At 45.8% G+C, this 18,737-nt stretch overlaps 1 protein-coding gene across 22 annotated transcripts in view; it reads left to right on the forward strand.

Annotated features, from left to right (window-relative positions):
- odad4 (outer dynein arm docking complex subunit 4) overlaps positions 1–18,737 on the forward strand; it is a 100,051-nt gene that overhangs the window by 65,189 nt on the left and 16,125 nt on the right. For 3 of the 22 annotated variants that reach the window (XM_048560889.2, XM_048560891.2, XM_048560895.2), the window contains exon 12: positions 18,205–18,267. The exons of 10 other annotated variants lie outside the window; for them this stretch is intronic. In XM_048560889.2, the coding sequence (XP_048416846.2) occupies positions 18,205–18,267 (63 nt within the window). Of the gene's footprint in view, positions 1–814; positions 881–5,802; positions 5,869–10,781; positions 10,848–12,822; positions 12,889–15,120; positions 15,187–17,399; positions 17,472–18,204; positions 18,268–18,737 lie in introns of all 22 variants that reach the window. 9 more of the 22 variants (XM_048560879.2, XM_048560886.2, XM_059638763.1 and 6 more) reach the window with 7 other exon arrangements.

The raw sequence follows: 18,737 nt of genomic DNA on the forward strand, positions 1-18,737 counted from the left end.
GAAAGTTGCCACTCAGGTTGATAGTGCTGTTAAAAAGGCTTACGGTGTGTTAGGTTTTATCAGTAGAGGGATTGAGTTCCAGAGCAGTGATGTCATGCTGCAACTGTACAAAATGCTAGTGCGGCCTCATTTGGAATATTGCATACAGTTCTGGTCGCCCCATTACAGGAAGTGTGTGGAAGCATTGGAAAAGGTGCAGAGCAGATTTACCAGGATGTTGCCTGGTCTGGAGCAAAGGCCTTATGAAGAAAGGCTGAGGGACTTGGGTCTGTTCTCATTGGAGAGAAGAAGGCTAAGAGGGGGTTTAATAGAGACATACAAGATGATCAGAGGATTAGATAGGGTGGACAGTGAGAGTCATTTTCCGAGGATGATGACATCAGCTTGTACAAGGGGGCATAGCTACAAATTGAGGGGTGATGGATTTAAGACAGATGTCAGAGGCAGGTTCTTTACTCAGGGAGTGGTGAGGGCGTGGAATGTCCTGCCTGCCAATGTAGTTAACTGAGCCACATTAGGGGCATTTAAACAGTCCTTGGATAAGCACATGGATGATGACGGGATAGTGTAGGGGGAGGGGCTTAGATTAGTTCACAGGTTGGCGCAACATCGAGGGCCGAAGGGCCCGTTCTGTGCTGTATTGTTCTATGTTCTATTTTCTATCACTGTTTCAAAGCAATTCATTGTCTATGTTACTATTAGAGATGTTTCTGAATTGGATAAGACACATCATGTTAAATACATTTTTCTCCAGAAATTATTCGAGTTTATCTGTTGACTATATAACACGTAACCTTTTACTTTTCTATAATAGCTGACAAACAGGTTGAGGAAGAAATGCCTGAAAAGGCCGAGAGTGAAGGAGTTGTCGTGTCTGAGGGTAGGTTGTCAGTTTAGACAGTGACCAGTGCACAGTGACCTGTTCTAGCAGTTGACACACTGACCTTCCTCTGACTCGTTTTACTCTCTGTCCTGGAATGCTGATTAAAAATGGTGTTGTCACCTCCCCTGTAACTCTATGTACACACACCTCGGAACGCAGGAGGGGCTGTATTAGTCATGGTGTTGTGTGAGCTGGGTTAGTCACCATGAGGCCTGGACTACTGACCCATTAGCAAGTTCACAGCACTGTGAGGAGAGGATTGAATTTCAATGAATGATATAAATCTGGCATAAAAAGTTTCTGCTGATAATGGAAACCATGAAAGTACGAGTTTGCATGAGAAATTCACCTGGTTCAGGAATGTTCTTTAAGGAAGGAGATCTGCTGTATTTACCTGGCCTGAGCCCCAAGTGATGCTGTAGACCAGGCCCTGCCAGTGCGCAGGCTGTAGGCTGCAGTGTTGACCCTCCCTGGGTGGTGTGGTCTTAATGTAACTGGATGATTTTGAAAGTGACAGCTGCTGCCACAGAGTCTATTTCTCTTAATGAGCCCTGACCTGTGAGGCTATCAGCAGCAAACATGAGAGTGAATCTGTCCATTTCTGTAGGAGCAGTGAGCAGCTCAGGGGGAGAGATGGAACACACCCAAGGCCTGGAGCCATGCAAATTGGGACCATTCAGCAAGAGAGGGGCTGGTCAGGGAGGGAATTGACAGGAAGGTGACCTGGTGTAGTGGGTGGGTGCGTCCAGCAGACTGGCCCAGGTGGTTGGGTGGAGTTCGGAAGTGAGCATTGGGCTGGTCAGCAGCTGGGGGTGTCATGTTGAGGGGTCAGTTCCCTGTTGTGGGGGAGGGCTCTCAGTGGTTGCAGCAAATGCACAACCTGGGACCCCTGGGATACTGATCCCAAACCAGGTCTGTGGGGATGGGGAGTTTGGGAGAGGGGTTGATGGTAGGGGGTGAGGGGGTGTGGTGGGGGATAGCGTAGGCACCGGGCTAATGAATGGTGAGAGTGTGGGTTCGGGTGAGGAGCTGTCTCAGGATCCAGTGGATTGATTGGAAGATGGTCGGGAGCTGGGTGGATAGTGAAGAGGCTCAGCACGGTGGCCCAGTGGTTAGCACTGCTCCGTCACGGTGCCGCAGAGCCGGCTTTGTTTCCGCCTTTTGGTAACTGTCTGTGGGGAGTTTGCATGTTCTCCCTGAGTCTGCATGGGTTTCCTCCGGATGCTCTCGTTTCTTCCGACAGTCCAAAGATGTGCAATTTAGATAGATTGCCCATAGTGTTCATGCATGTGCAAGCCAGGTGGATTAAATACCGGGTTAAAGGAACAGGGTCAGGCATGGATATGGGTAGCATGCTCTTCAGAATGTCAGTGTTAACTCAATGGACTGAATGGCCTGCTTCCATGCTGTAGAGATTCTATGATCTATGAGTGGATGACTGGGGAACTGGGTGAGAGCTTTGGTGACTACAGTGCTGTGTAGATGGTGAATGAGTGAGTTTCTGACTGCAACTCAGGAATGTGGATGAATGAGTGAGTGAGTAACTGGGGTTCTGAGGGACATACCTTTAGTCCTTTCCTCCAGCGGCCGTACCCCTCTTGCAGTGTCAAAGCTGGGAATTCACCATTCATCATCACCAGCAACGATTCTTTCATCCAGTTACTGGGACCTTGCTGTGTGTAGACTGGTTACTGAGTTATTAATGACAATCACTTCGGAATAAGGTACATAGAACAGAGAACATAGAAAAGTACAGCACAGTACAGGCCCATCGGCCCATGATGTTGTGCCGTGGAATATTCCTAATCCAAACATAAAATACACTAACCCACATTCCCCTCAATTCACTGCTGTCCATGTGCATGTCCAGCAGTCGCTTAAATGTCTCTAATGACTCCGCTTCTACGACTATCACTGGCAAAGTATTCCATGCGCTCACAACTCTCTGGGTGAAGAGGTAGGGCGGGATATTTCGGAATAAGGTAGGTGAGCTTGCAGCATGGATAGGTACCTGGGACTTTGATGTTGTGACCATTTCGGAGACATGGATAGAGCAGGGTCAGGAATGGATGTTGCAGGTTCCAGGGTTTAGATCTTTCATTAAGATCAGGAAAGGTGGTAAAAGAGGGGGAGGTGTGGCTTTGTCAGTGAAGGACAGTGTCGTGGTGGCTGAAAGAACGTTTGTCTCCTGAGGTGGTATGGGCTGAGGTCAGAAACAGGAGAGGAGAGGGCACACTGTTGGGAGTTTTTTTATAGGCCTCCACAAAGTTCCAGGGATGTGAAGGAGAGGATTGGCAAAACGATTCTGGGCAGGAGTGAAAGGAACAGGGTGGTCATGATGGAAGACTTTAACTTCCCTAACATTGACTGGAAACGCTATAACTCTAGTACATCGGATCGATCAGTTTTTGTCCAATGTGTGCAGGAGGGCTTCCTGACTCAGTATGTCAAAGGGCCAACCCGTGGGGAGGCAACACTGGATTTGGCACTTGGCAATGAACCAGGCCAGATGTTTGATTTAGTGGTAGGTGAGCACTTTGGAGAGAGTGATCATAATTCGGTTACATTTAGTTTAGCAATGGAAAGGGATGGGAACATGCCACAGGGCAAGAGGTACAGATGAGGCAAGGGCAATTATAATGTGATTAGGCAAGACTGAGGAGGCATAGAATAGGTTAGCAAAATGCAGGGGATGGGGACAATCGAAATGTGGAGCTGGTTTAAGGAACAGATATTGCGCGCCCTTGATAGGTATGTCCCTGTCAGGCAGGGAGGAAGTGATAAGGTAAGGGAACCGTGGTTTACTAAAGAAATTGTATCTCTTGTTAAGCGGAAGAGGGAGGCTCATGTGATGATGAGGCAAGATGGCTCATTTGAGGCGATGGAGAGTTACAGATTAGCTAGGAAGGATTTAAAGAGACAATTAAGAAGAGCAAGGAGGGGACGTGAGCAGACATTGGCAGGTAGAATAAAGGAGAACCCTAAAGCTTTCTATAGGCATGTGAGGAATAAGAGGATGCGTAGGGTAAGAATAGGGCCAGTCAAAGACAGAAGTGGGAAGTTGTGTGTGGACCCTGTGGAGATCGGAGAGGTCCTAAACGATTTCACTCAGGAAAAGGAGAATATTGTAGAGGGGAAGACTGAGTTACGGGCTTCTAGAATTGAAAGGTTTGAGGTTAGTATGGAGGAGGTGTTATCAATTCTAAAAGGTGTGAAGGTATATTTATCCCCTGGGCCAGATGGGATTTTTCTGAGGATTCTCTGGGAAGCTAGGGAGGGGGTGGCAGAGCCCTTGGCCTTGATCTTTGAGTCCTCATTGTCTACAGGTTTAGTACCAGAGGACTGGAGGATTGCAAATGTTGTGCCCTTGTTCAAGAAGGGCAGTAGAGATGACCCAGGTAATTATAGACCTGTGAGCCTTACGGAAAAGTTTTGGAAAGGATTATAAGAGATAGGATTTACAGTCATCTAGCAAGCAACAATTTGATTGGAGATAGTCAACATAGATTCGTCAAGGACAGGTCGTGTCTCACAAACCTCTTTGAGTTTTTTGAGAAAGTGACCAAGCATGTGGATGAGGGAAGGGCAGTTGACGTGGTGTACGTGGACTTCAGTAAAGCCTTTGATAAGGTCCCACATGGTAGGCTATTGGAGAAAATACAGATGCACGGGATTGAGTGAGATTTAGCAGTTTGGATTAGGAACTGGCTTTCTGTAAGAAGGCACCAAGTGGTGGTTGATGGAAAATATTCAGCCTGGAGTCCGGTTACTAGAGGTGTGTCTCAGGATCTGTTTTGGGACCACTGCTGTTTGTCATTTTTATAAATGACTTGGACGCAGGCATAGGTGGATGGGTTAGTAAGTTTGCAGATGACACTAAAGTCGGTGGAGCGGTGGACAGTGTGGAAGAATGTTGCAGGTTGCAGGGAGACTTGGATAAACTGCAGAATTGGGCTGAAAGGTGGCAAATGGAGTTTAATACGGATAAATGTGAGGTGATTCACTTTAGGAAGAATAATAAGAAGGCAGAATATTGGGTCAATTGAAAGATTCTTGGTAGTGTGGATGTGCAGAGGGATCTTGGTGCCCATGTACATAGATCCCTGAAAGTTTCCACCCGGGTTGGCAGTTCTGTTAAAAAGGCTTACGGTATGTTAGGTTTTATTGGCAGAGGGATTGAGTTCCAGAGCCGTGATGTCATGCTGCAACTGTACAAAACGCTAGTGCGGCCTCATTTGGAATATTGCGCGCAGTTCTGGTCGTCCCATTACAGGATGGATGTGGAAGCATTGGAAAAGGTGCAGAGCAGATTTACCAGGATGTTGCCTGGTCTGGAGCGAAGGCCTTATGAAGAAAGGCTGAGGGACTTGGGTCTGTTCTCACTGGAGAGAAGAAGGCTAAGAGGGGATTTAATAGAGACATACAAGATGATCAGAAGATTAGATAGGGTGGACAGTGAGAGTCTTTTTCCGAGGATGATGACATCAGCTTGTACGAGGGGGCATAGCTACAAATTGAGGGGCGATAGATTTAAGACAGATGTCAGAGGCAGGTTCCTTACTCAGAGAGTGGTAAGGGCGTGGAATGTCCTGCCTGCCAATGTAGTTAACTGAGCCACATTAGGGGCATTTAAACAGTCCTTGGATAAGCACATGGATGATGATGGGATAGTGTAGGGGCATGGGTCTGGATTAGTTCACAGGTTGGCGCAACATCGAGGGCCGAAGGGCCCGTTCTGTGCTGTATTGTTCTATGTTCTATTTTCTATCACTGTTTCAAAGCAATTCATTGTCTCTGTTACTATTAGAGATGTTTCTGAATTGGACAAGACACATCATGTTAAATACATTTTTCTCCAGAAATTATTCGAGTTTATCTGTTGACTATATAACACGTAACCTTTTACTTTTCTATAATAGATGACAAACAGGTTGAGGAAGAAATGCCTGAAAAGGCTGAGAGTGAAGGAGTTGCCGTGTCTGAGGGTAGGTTGTCAGTTTAGACAGTGACCAGTGCATAGTGACCTGTTCTAGCAGTTGACACACTGACCTTCCTCTGACTCGTTTTACTCTCTGTCCTGGAATGCTGATTAAAAATGGTGTTGTCACCTCCCCTGTAACTCTATGTACACACACCTCGGAACGCAGGAGGGGCTGTATTAGTCATGGTGTTGTGTGAGCTGGGTTAGTCACCATGAGGCCTGGACTACTGACCCATTAGCAAGTTCACAGCACTGTGAGGAGAGGATTGAATTTCAATGAACCTGGCATAAAAAGTTTCTGCTGATAATGGAAACCATGAAAGTACGAGTTTGCATGAGAAATTCACCTGGTTCAGGAATGTTCTTTAAGGAAGGAGATCTGCTGTATTTACCTGGCCTGAGCCCCAAGTGATGCTGTAGACCAGGCCCTGCCAGTGCGCAGGCTGTAGGCTGCAGTGTTGACCCTCCCTGGGTGGTGGGGTCGTAATGTAACTGGATGATTTTGAAAGTGACAGCTGCTGCCCCAGAGTCTATTTCTCTTAATGAGCCCTGACCTGTGAGGCTATCAGCAGCAAACATGAGAGTGAATCTGTCCATTTCTGTAGGAGCAGTGAGCAGCTCATGGGGAGAGATGGAACACACCCAAGGCCTGGAGCCATGGGAATTGGGACCATTCAGCAAGAGAGGGGCTGGTCAGGGAGGGAATTGACAGGAAGGTGACCTGGTGTAGTGGGTGGGAGCGTCCAGCAGACTGGCCCAGGTGGTTGGGTGGAGTTAGGGAGTGAGCATTGGGCTGGTCAGCAGCTGGGGGTGTCGTGTTGAGGGGTCAGTTCCCTGTTGTGGGGGAGGGCTCTCAGTGGTTGCAGCAAATGCACAACCTGGGACCCCTGGGATACTGATCCAAAACCAGGTCTGTGGGGATGGGGCGTTTGGGAGAGGGGTTGATGGTGGGGGGTGAGGGGGTGTGGTGGGGGATAGCGTAGGCACCGGGCTAGTGAATGGTGAGAGTGTGGGTTCAGGTGAGGAGCTGTCTCAGGATCCAGTGGATTGATTGGAAGATGGTTGGGAGCTGGGTGGATAGTGAAGAGGCTCAGCACGGTGGCCCAGTGGTTAGCACTGCTCCGTCACGGTGCCGCAGAGCCGGCTTTGTTTCCGCCTTTGGGTAACTGTCTGTGGGGAGTTTGCATGTTCTCCCTGAGTCTGCATGGGTTTCCTCCGGATGCTCTCGTTTCTTCCGACAGTCCAAAGATGTGCAATTTAGATAGATTGCCCATAGTGTTCATGCATGTGCAAGCCAGGTGGATTAAATACCGGGTTAAAGGAACAGGGTCAGGCATGGATATGGGTAGCATGCTCTTCAGAATGTCAGTGTTAACTCAATGGACTGAATGGCCTGCTTCCATGCTGTAGAGATTCTATGATCTATGAGTGGATGACTGGGGAACTGGGTGAGAGCTTTGGTGACTACAGTGCTGTGTAGATGGTGAATGAGTGAGTTTCTGACTGCAACTCAGGAATGTGGATGAATGAGTGAGTGAGTAACTGGGGTTCTGAGGGACATACCTTTATTCCTTTCCTCCAGCGGCCGTACCCCTCTTGCAGTGTCAAAGCTGGGAATTCACCATTCATTATCACCAGCAACGATTCTTTCATCCAGTTACTGGGACCTTGCTGTGTGTAGACTGGTTACTGAGTTATTAATGACAATCACTTCGGAATAAGGTACATAGAACAGAGAACATAGAAAAGTACAGCACAGTACAGGCCCTTCGGCCCATGATGTTGTGCCGTGGAATATTCCTAATCCAAACATAAAATACACTAACCCACATTCCCCTCAATTCACTGCTGTCCATGTGCATGTCCAGCAGTCGCTTAAATGTCTCTAATGACTCCGCTTCCACGACTATCACTGGCAAAGTATTCCATGCGCTCACAACTCTCTGGGTGAAGAGGTAGGGCCGGGATATTTCGGAATAAGGTAGGTGAGCTTGCAGCATGGATAGGTACCTGGGACTTTGATGTTGTGACCATTTCGGAGACATGGATAGAGCAGGGTCAGGAATGGATGTTGCAGGTTCCAGGGTTTAGATCTTTCATTAAGATCAGGAAAGGTGGTAAAAGAGGGGGAGGTGTGGCTTTGTCAGTGAAGGACAGTGTCGTGGTGGCTGAAAGAACGTTTGTCTCCTGAGGTGGTATGGGCTGAGGTCAGAAACAGGAGAGGAGAGGTCACACTGTTGGGAGTTTTTTTATAGGCCTCCTCAAAGTTCCAGGGATGTGAAGGAGAAGATTGGCAAAACGATTCTGGGCAGGAGTGAAAGAAACAGAGTGGTCATGATGGAAGACTTTAACTTCCCTAACATTGACTGGAAACGCTATAACTCTAGTACATCGGATCGATCAGTTTTGTCCAATTTGTGCAGGAGGGCTTCCTGACTCAGTACGTAGAAGGGCCGACAAGAGGGGAGGCCACACTGGATCTGGCACTTGGCGATGAACCAGGCCAGATGTTTGATTTAGTGGTAGGTGAGCACTTTGGAGAGAGTGATCATAATTCGGTTACATTTAGTTTAGCAATGGAAAGGGATGGGAACATGCCACAGGGCAAGAGGTACAGATGAGGCAAGGGCAATTATAATGTGATTAGGCAAGACTGAGGAGGCATAGAATAGGTTAGCAAAATGCAGGGGATGGGGACAATCGAAATGTGGAGCTGGTTTAAGGAACAGATATTGCGCGCCCTTGATAGGTATGTCCCTGTCAGGCAGGGAGGAAGTGATAAGGTAAGGGAACCGTGGTTTACTAAAGAAATTGTATCTCTTGTTAAGCGGAAGAGGGAGGCTCATGTGATGATGAGGCAAGATGGCTCATTTGAGGCGATGGAGAGTTACAGATTAGCTAGGAAGGATTTAAAGAGACAATTAAGAAGAGCAAGGAGGGGACGTGAGCAGACATTGGCAGGTAGAATAAAGGAGAACCCTAAAGCTTTCTATAGGCATGTGAGGAATAAGAGGATGCGTAGGGTAAGAATAGGGCCAGTCAAAGACAGAAGTGGGAAGTTGTGTGTGGACCCTGTGGAGATCGGAGAGGTCCTAAACGATTTCACTCAGGAAAAGGAGAATATTGTAGAGGGGAAGACTGAGTTACGGGCTTCTAGAATTGAAAGGTTTGAGGTTAGTATGGAGGAGGTGTTATCAATTCTAAAAGGTGTGAAGGTATATTTATCCCCTGGGCCAGATGGGATTTTTCTGAGGATTCTCTGGGAAGCTAGGGAGGGGGTGGCAGAGCCCTTGGCCTTGATCTTTGAGTCCTCATTGTCTACAGGTTTAGTACCAGAGGACTGGAGGATTGCAAATGTTGTGCCCTTGTTCAAGAAGGGCAGTAGAGATGACCCAGGTAATTATAGACCTGTGAGCCTTACGGAAAAGTTTTGGAAAGGATTATAAGAGATAGGATTTACAGTCATCTAGCAAGCAACAATTTGATTGGAGATAGTCAACATAGATTCGTCAAGGACAGGTCGTGTCTCACAAACCTCTTTGAGTTTTTTGAGAAAGTGACCAAGCATGTGGATGAGGGAAGGGCAGTTGACGTGGTGTACGTGGACTTCAGTAAAGCCTTTGATAAGGTCCCACATGGTAGGCTATTGGAGAAAATACAGATGCACGGGATTGAGTGAGATTTAGCAGTTTGGATTAGGAACTGGCTTTCTGTAAGAAGGCACCAAGTGGTGGTTGATGGAAAATATTCAGCCTGGAGTCCGGTTACTAGAGGTGTGTCTCAGGATCTGTTTTGGGACCACTGCTGTTTGTCATTGTTATAAATGACTTGGACGCAGGCATAGGTGGATGGGTTAGTAAGTTTGCAGATGACACTAAAGTCGGTGGAGCGGTGGACAGTGTGGAAGAATGTTGCAGGTTGCAGGGAGACTTGGATAAACTGCAGAATTGGGCTGAAAGGTGGCAAATGGAGTTTAATACGGATAAATGTGAGGTGATTCACTTTAGGAAGAATAATAAGAAGGCAGAATATTGGGTCAATTGAAAGATTCTTGGTAGTGTGGATGTGCAGAGGGATCTTGGTGCCCATGTACATAGATCCCTGAAAGTTTCCACCCGGGTTGGCAGTTCTGTTAAAAAGGCTTACGGTATGTTAGGTTTTATTGGCAGAGGGATTGAGTTCCAGAGCCGTGATGTCATGCTGCAACTGTACAAAACGCTAGTGCGGCCTCATTTGGAATATTGCGCGCAGTTCTGGTCGTCCCATTACAGGATGGATGTGGAAGCATTGGAAAAGGTGCAGAGCAGATTTACCAGGATGTTGCCTGGTCTGGAGCGAAGGCCTTATGAAGAAAGGCTGAGGGACTTGGGTCTGTTCTCACTGGAGAGAAGAAGGCTAAGAGGGGATTTAATAGAGACATACAAGATGATCAGAAGATTAGATAGGGTGGACAGTGAGAGTCTTTTTCCGAGGATGATGACATCAGCTTCTACGAGGGGGCATAGCTACAAATTGAGGGGTGATGGATTTAAGACAGATGTCAGAGGCAGGTTCTTTACTCAGGGAGTGGTAAGGGCGTGGAACGTCCTGCCTGCCAATGTAGTTAACTCAGCCACATTAGTGGCATTTAAACAGTCCTTGGATAAGCATATGGATAATGATGGGATAGTGTAGGGGGAGGGGCTTAGATTAGTTCACAGGTTGGCGCAACATCGAGGGCCGAAGGGCCCGTTCTGTGCTGTATTGTTCTATGTTCTATTTTCTATCACTGTTTCAAAGCAATTCATTGTCTCTGTTACTATTAGAGATGTTTCTGAATTGGACAAGACACATCATGTTAAATACATTTTTCTCCAGAAATTATTCGAGTTTATCTGTTGACTATATAACACGTAACCTTTTACTTTTCTATAATAGATGACAAACAGGTTGAGGAAGAAATGCCTGAAAAGGTTGAGAGTGAAGGAGTTGTCGTGTCTGAGGGTAGGTTGTCAGCTTAGACAGTGACCAGTGCATAGTGAACTGTTCTAGCAGTTGACACACTGACCTTCCTCTGACTCGTTTTACTCTCTGTCCTGGAATGCTGATTAAAAATGGTGTTGTCACCTCCCCTGTAACTCTATGTACACACACCTCGGAACGCAGGAGGGGCTGTATTAGTCATGGGGTTGTATGAGCTGCGTTAGTCACCATGAGGCCTGGACCACTGACCCATTAGCAAGTTCCCAGCACTGGTAGAACATAGAACATTACAGCACAGTACGGGCCCTTCGGCCCTCGATGTTGTGCTGACCTGTTGTCCCAATCTGAAGCCCATCTAACCTACACTATTCCATGTACGTCCAAGGAGAGGATTGAATTTCAATGAATGATATAAATCTGGCATAAAAAGTTTCTGCTGATAACGGAAAGCATGAAAGTACGAGTTTGCATGAGAAATTCACCTGGTTCAGGAATGTTCTTTAAGGAAGGAGATCTGCTGTATTTACCTGGCCTGAGCCCCAAGTGATGCTGTAGACCAGGCCCTGCCAGTGCGCAGGCTGTAGGCTGCAGTGTTGACCCTCCCTGGGTGGTGGGGTCGTAATGTAACTGGATGATTTTGAAAGCGACAGCTGCTGCCCCAGAGTCTATTTCTCTTAATGAGCCCTGACCTGTGAGGCTATCAGCAGCAAACATGAGAGTGAATCTATCCATTTCTGTAGGAGCAGTGAGCAGCTCATGGGGAGAGATGGAACACACCCAAGGCCTGGAGCCATGGGAATTGGTTCCATTCAGCAAGAGAGGGGCTGGTCAGCGAGGGAATTGACAGGAAGGTGACCTGGTGTAGTGGGTGGGAGCGTCCAGCAGACTGGCCCAGGTGGTTGGGAGGAGTTAGGGAGTGAGCATTGGGCTGGTCAGCAGCTGGGGGTGTCGTGTTGAGGGGTCAGTTCCCTGTTGTGGGGGAGGGCTCTCAGTGGTTGCAGCAAATGCACAACCTGGGACCCCTGGGATACTGATCCCAAACCAGGTCTGTGGGGATGGGGAGTTTGGGAGAGTGGTTGATGGTAGGGGGTGAGGGGGTGTGGTGGGGGATAGCGTAGGCACCGGGCTAGTGAATGGTGAGAGTGTGGGTTCGGGTGAGGAGCTGTCTCAGGATCCAGTGGATTGATTGGAAGATGGTTGGGAGCTGGGTGGATAGTGAAGAGGCTCAGCACGGTGGCCCAGTGGTTAGCACTGCTCCGTCACGGTGTCGCAGAGCCGGCTTTGTTTCCTCCTTTGGGTAACTGTCTGTGGGGAGTTTGCATGTTCTCCCTGAGTCTGCATGGGTTTCCTCCGGATGCTCTGGTTTCTTCCGACAGTCCAAAGATGTGCAATTTAGATGGATTGCCCATAGTGTTCATGCATGTGCAAGCCAGGTGGATTAAATACCGGGTTAAAGGAACAGGGTCAGGCATGGATATGGGTAGCATGCTCTTCAGAATGTCAGTGTTAACTCAATGGACTGAATGGCCTGCTTCCATGCTGTAGAGATTCTATGATCTATGAGTGGATGACTGGGGAACTGGGTGAGAGCTTTGGTGACTACAGTGCTGTGTAGATGGTGAATGAGTGAGTTTCTGACTGCAACTCAGGAATGTGGATGAATGAGTGAGTGAGTAACTGGGGTTCTGAGGGACATACCTTTATTCCTTTCCTCCAGCGGCCGTACCCCTCTTGCAGTGTCAAAGCTGGGATTTCACCATTCATCATCACCAGCAACGATTCTTTCAACCAGTTACTGGGACCTTTCTGTGTGTAGACTGGTTACCAAGTTATTAATGACAATCACTGCGTTTCAAAGCAATTCATTGTCTATGTTACTATTAGAGATGTTTCTGAATTGGATAAGACACATCATGTTAAAGACATTTTTCTCCAGAAATTATTTGAGTTTATCTGTTGACTATATAACACATAACCTTTTACTTTTCTATAATAGATGACAAACAGGTTGAGGAAGAAATGCCTGTAAAGGCTGAGAGTGAAGGAGGTGTCGTGTCTGAGGGTAGGTTGTCAGTTTAGACAGTGACCAGTGCATAGTGACCTGTTATAGCAATTCACACACTGACCTTCCTCTGACTCGTTTTACTCCCTGTCCTCGAATCTTGTTTTAAAATGCTCCAGTTGCTTTGCTACTAGATGTATGTACACTGATGTTTGAAGTCATTGGGTGACAGCAGTATCATGGTTTTGTTGCTGGGACATTGTGATGCCTAGAATTATCATCATCAGCTGTTGCTTGCTTTGAAATCGGAATCCATGAGTTTGTGCTGTTCTCATTGGAGTGAACGGTATGATTCTCGACCCACAGATTTCAGACACATGTAGCAGCATGTGCCGTGAGTTGGTGGGATCTGGAGCGCAGGTTTTGCTTCCTTCTCTTTGGTACTGCACTGTGCATTCTTAAAGCATTTGGACTGCAAGTCTGATGTTGTCAATCAGCAAGTTGTCGCTGCTTTGAATGACTGTTAGCAAGTTATTCCCAGTCATGAACTGCAATACTACTGTGCTTCAAGGAAAGCTTTTGAGGATTTTTGAAGCATTTCCTTCATTCTCCCCGGAAACAGTGTCCTTTTGTGCTTTGAGAGAACAGGATCTGGCTGGAGAGGTTATCCAGCCACTGGACACTGAGTCCTGTCCAACATAATTGGTTTTGCAGGAGTTTTGCCTGACTCCTTGCTGGCTTCAAGAAGGACAGTAGCATCTATTTGACTGTCCTCCTATTATACCCAAAGGAGCCCATGAGTCATTGCCACTGTCCAGACCTCACTGCAGTACAGGAGTGTGGTGACACCAACTGCTCTGTACACCTCAGACTTTTTTTGACTTTTGCAGACCTTTGTTATTGAACATTCACTGCCATTGTTCATCAAAGGCTGAGCTGGTACACTTGATCCAGTCATCCTTGTTGTTAATGACTTCACGAGATAAGTAGCTGCCAATGAATGGGAAGTGGCCAACACATCGCAGAGCCTCTCCTTCAGCGTATAAAAGAGATGGGAATTTGACGAAGTCTAGGCTGATATGAGTTTTGTTTTGGCAACATACAAGGACAGACCAAGTCCCAAGTCTGCAGAGTTGAAGGGCTTGAGAGTGACTTGCAAATTTGGCACAGAGTGCGCAATGACACTGCCATTATCCAAAACACAGAGATCATGTATATCTACACTGATCAGTTTTGTTTTAGCACAGATACAGCTTAAGGAATCCCTTTTGAACACAATATCCTTTTTTTAATATCAAGGACCACAATAGTACACTGTACTCCAGGTATGATCTCACCAACATCTTGTACAGTTATAACAAGACTTTCCTGTTTGTGAACATCAAGCCTCCAGGCTAAAATTCCATTTGACTTCTTAATTACTTGCTGCAACCGCATGCTACCATTTTTTTTGATGCACAAGAACACCCAGATTTCCTCCCAAATCCATAAAACAAATTAATGAAATCTTGTTCTGAGCGAAAGCCCACCAACATTGAAGACCTCGGCTGGAATATTGGGGGCCAAGAATTTGTTGTTTTTCATCTTTTTGATTGCTTATTGCAACTCTCCCAGCAATAGTGGTCCATCCCATGCATTCTATCACAGGATGCTGGGGGATAACCTGGAAAGTATCAAACACAACTCTAGTCTTGCCAGAGAAGGCCATGTTCTGTGAATAAATTTTAAAAAGTTGATAATGTTGTTTAAAAAAGTAGTGAATGGGATCCAGCATTTTATAATGAACTTCCAACTCATAGAATAAACCTGAGCCGGAATATGAGAAACAAACCTTCAGGAAGAAGAGAGAGCACAAAGGAGATTTATCAGAATTATGCTTCTACTGATGGACTTTGCTGAAGTGAAAACAAAATGGAATTGTTTTTGTTAGATCTGACAGCATTAAAGCAGCTTTAATAGAAGTGTTCAAAATTAAGGCAATCCCCAGACGGATGGCTGAGAGCACAGAGAAGGAAATGTTCTCAAAACTGCTGCTGTTCGCCAACATAACCGTGCGTACTCTCGAGGTTTCCATTGAACTCTGTTTAGATCCGGTTGTGTGTGAACTGCTTACCAAGTAACCAACAACAATCCACTGCATTTCAAAGTAATCCATTCAGTACAGAACCCTTAGAACTGTTTCTGAAACATAAATAAATATGTGGAGTTTTTTTTTACCCAAAATGATTAGAACTGATCTGTTAACTATACTTTGCATAAACCTGTACATGATCTCACATTTTCCTGTGATAGATGCTAACCAGGCCGAGGGACAACTGCCTGAAAAGGTTGAGAGTGAGGGAAGCTTCGTATCTGAGGGTAGGTGGCCAGTGTTTACCAGCTGATACATTGACATCCCTCTTACTAATTTTGTTCTTTGTCCTTTGATTCCTCATGAAAGATGCTTCTCTCACTTTTCCCACAAGTTGTTTCGTGCGTAGATCTCTGAAGGTGACAGTGGGTATTGTAGTCTCTGAGGTCTAGACTAACAATCTCAACACAACATCTGGATAATTTAAATTCTGTTCGACTAAATTAATCTGAAATAAAATGTTGGTCTCAGTAATGGAGACCAGGAAAGTATTAGAGTGCCTTAAAAACCCATCAGACTCAATAATGCACTTTAGCTGAGGAAAGCTGCCAGCTTAGAGAATGAGAAATGACCTTATTGAAGCATACAAGATGAAGTGTCTTGAGTGGCTAAGTGCAGAGAGGTCCTTCATCCCTTTGTGGGACAGTCTAGGACCAGAGAACAAAATCTCAAAGTAAGGAGTCACCAATTTAACTCAAAGATAAGGAGAAATGTCTCATCTCAGAGGGTAGTGATTCTATGGAATTCTTTACTGCAGAAAGTTGTGGAAGCTTTGTTGTTAACAACATTTGAGACTCATACAGTCAGATTAATCAGTAAAGGGGAATCAAGGGTCATGGGGAAAAGGCAGGAAAGTGAGGCGGAGGATTATTCATCAGCCATGATCTCATTGGGGAGCAGAGCACACTTGATGGGCTGAATACCCTGTTCTGCTTCTTTGTCTTCTGGACTTACATGTGACTCCAGGTCAATATTAATGTGGTTTACTAGAATGTTGCAAGAGATGTTTTAAATGAAGGGAATCTGGGATAGCACTCCTTACAGCTGAGAATTAGAGAAAGCATTCACAAAGATATTCCAAATTAAGAGTTTTTTTTACGGGAAGTCATGGAGAAACCGTTTCCAGTCTCTGGAGGGTCAGTAATCAGAGAGTTACTGGAAGGTTTAATTGACACAAAACAAAGGAAACTTTTTCAATGCAATGAGCAGTTGTCATTGGTGGATTAGCAACAGTAAAATGCTGAGGTAGGTTTGAGTGGGATGCTGTACGGAGTTTTGGTGCAGACAGGCTGGGCTGAGTGGCCTTTATTCACACTATAGGGATTCTATGATTCTATCTGGGACACCCTGCCTAATAGGGGAGTGAATAATAGCTTTCAAAAGGGAGTTGGATAAATACCTGAAGAGGAGGAATTTATAGCACAATGGGGAAGAGTAGAGGCATTTGGATTATTTGTATAGTTCCTTCCATCAAAGTTTGATTCACTGTAAACCTGTCTGAGAGAGACACCCTGAGAGTGCAACACTGTCCATGTTACAATCTGCACCTTCAACCCAAGTTCTCATGAAGGAATGGGGACTTAGTGTGTACATGAGGAGTTAATAAGGTACAATGTTTGATTTGTGCATTCACAGTGGAAACTCCATAAATTAAACCAACAGTCACAGTTTAATTTGCATGTAGTTATAGAAAGTCATTATCCATTGATTGGACAGAATGCCCCACTCTCATGGTTAAGAACCCAGATGGGGAGATTACCCCAACTTCACTATGGTAAGCTCCGCTGAGGGTATTAATGGGGTTCCCATTGATCACCTGCTGTAGTTACAGCCACAGAGTGGGAGACACTGTGAGAAAATGCAGCCCCAGATCCCGGCCGGCTCTCCAACACAGAGCTGCCCTCTCCACGGCCCAGCACTGAGCTCACGCCCCATCAGCTGATTCTGGGTCATGTTAGAGATCCCGGGCCACCACTCAACGAAGAGCAGAGACTTTATCGCAGTGTCAGAGCCGGGATTTCACCGTTCACCATCACCAGCAACAGATTGTTCACCCGGTTCTGTTTTTGGGATCTTGCTGTGTGTAAACTGGTTACCAATGACAATCACCACATTTCAAAGTAATTCATTGTATATGAAACCCTTAGAGATGTTTCTGAGTTGGATAAAACATTATATAAAGGACAGTGAGATAACAAGGTGTAGCGCTGGATGAACACAGCAGGCAAGCAGCATCAGAGGAGCAGGAAGGCTGATGTTTGGGGCCTAGACCCCTCTTCTGAAGGGTCATCCTTCTGTGTTCATCCAGCTCTACACCTTGTTAGCTCAGATTCTCCAGTATCTGCAGTTCCTACTATCCCTGAAACATAAAGGACAGAATTCTCCATAAATATTTCAACTCACCAATTGACTTAACTTTACATCGCTGCATATTTTCCAGTAATAGATGCCAGCCAGGTTGAGGAACAAGTACTTGAAGCTGATGAGGGCGAAGGAGGTGCCATGACTGAGGGTAGGTTGTCAGTATGGATAGTACCAGTGACCACTGCGCAGTGACCTTTATAACAGCCCACACAATGACCTTTGTTTTACCCTCTGTCCTTGAATCCTGATTAAGAATTTTGCCCACAGATGTACGTACAGAAATGTTGAAGGTGGCAGAGGGTACATACTGTCGTAGTTATACAACTTTCGCAGTAAACCTAATGTTTATACAAGCAATCCAGAAACAAGAATTCCAGTCCTATCACATTATTCGGGAATTCATTTCACTTAATGAAATGATTGTAGAGTAAAATGTTTGTATCAATAATGGAGACCATGACAATCTGTCATAAAACCTATCTGGGTCATGAATGTCATTTAGGGAAGGAAATCTGCCATCCTTACCCAGTCTGGCCTACATGTAACTCCAGAACCACAGTTGACTTTTACATGATCTCTTGACTGAGCACCGCAGCATCACATTCTCAATAAATAAGAAATGATTGTGTTGCCAGTGATTCGGTGACTCAGTGACACCAAAGTTGGTAGAGTTGCTTAAAAAGTGAACTGGGAGCTTGCTTTTATAAATGAAAGCACAGGGTGCAAAAACAAAGAGCCTTTGTTAAATCGTTCAAATCACTGGGTGAACCCTGTTTGGGATAATGTAAAGCAGTCTGTAGGGAGGAAAGTAGATTTACTAGAAATGATTACAGATTATCCATTGACTTAATTTTACATAACCATGTATTTTTCTACAATAGATGCCAACGAGGCTAAGGAACAATTGCCTGAAAATGTCGTGAGTGAAGGATTGTTGTCTGAGGGTAGGTTGTCGGTGTAGCCAGTACCTTGTGTTAATGATCCATTGTAGGAGCTCCTAGACTGACCTTTCTCTGGCTGGTTTCACTCTCTGGCTAGAATTCTGATTAAAAGCACTGCAGTCACTTTGCCAGCGGATTTATACACACAGATGTCTGACAGCAGCATGGTGTACATTAGTATTGTGGTTGTGTAACTGCGTTTGTAATGCTAAGCCCTAGACTAATGACCCAGAGATAAGAGTTCAAATCCCAGTACAGAAACTGGAGAATTTTGATATGGATAATTAAATGAATGTAGGGAGGAAAAAGTTTATATCAAGATTGAAGGCCATAAAACCAACCAGGCTGTCATAAAAACCCATCTGTCGTTCAGGGAAAGAACCTGCTGCCTTTGCGCAATCTGGCCTACAAGTGAGTCAGACCCACAGCAATGTGGCTGACTCCTAACTGTGTTCTGAAGTGGTCTAGCAAGC

This window comes from Stegostoma tigrinum, chromosome 31 (genome assembly GCF_030684315.1).
Source record: "Stegostoma tigrinum isolate sSteTig4 chromosome 31, sSteTig4.hap1, whole genome shotgun sequence".
Lineage (NCBI taxonomy): Eukaryota > Metazoa > Chordata > Chondrichthyes > Orectolobiformes > Stegostomatidae > Stegostoma > Stegostoma tigrinum.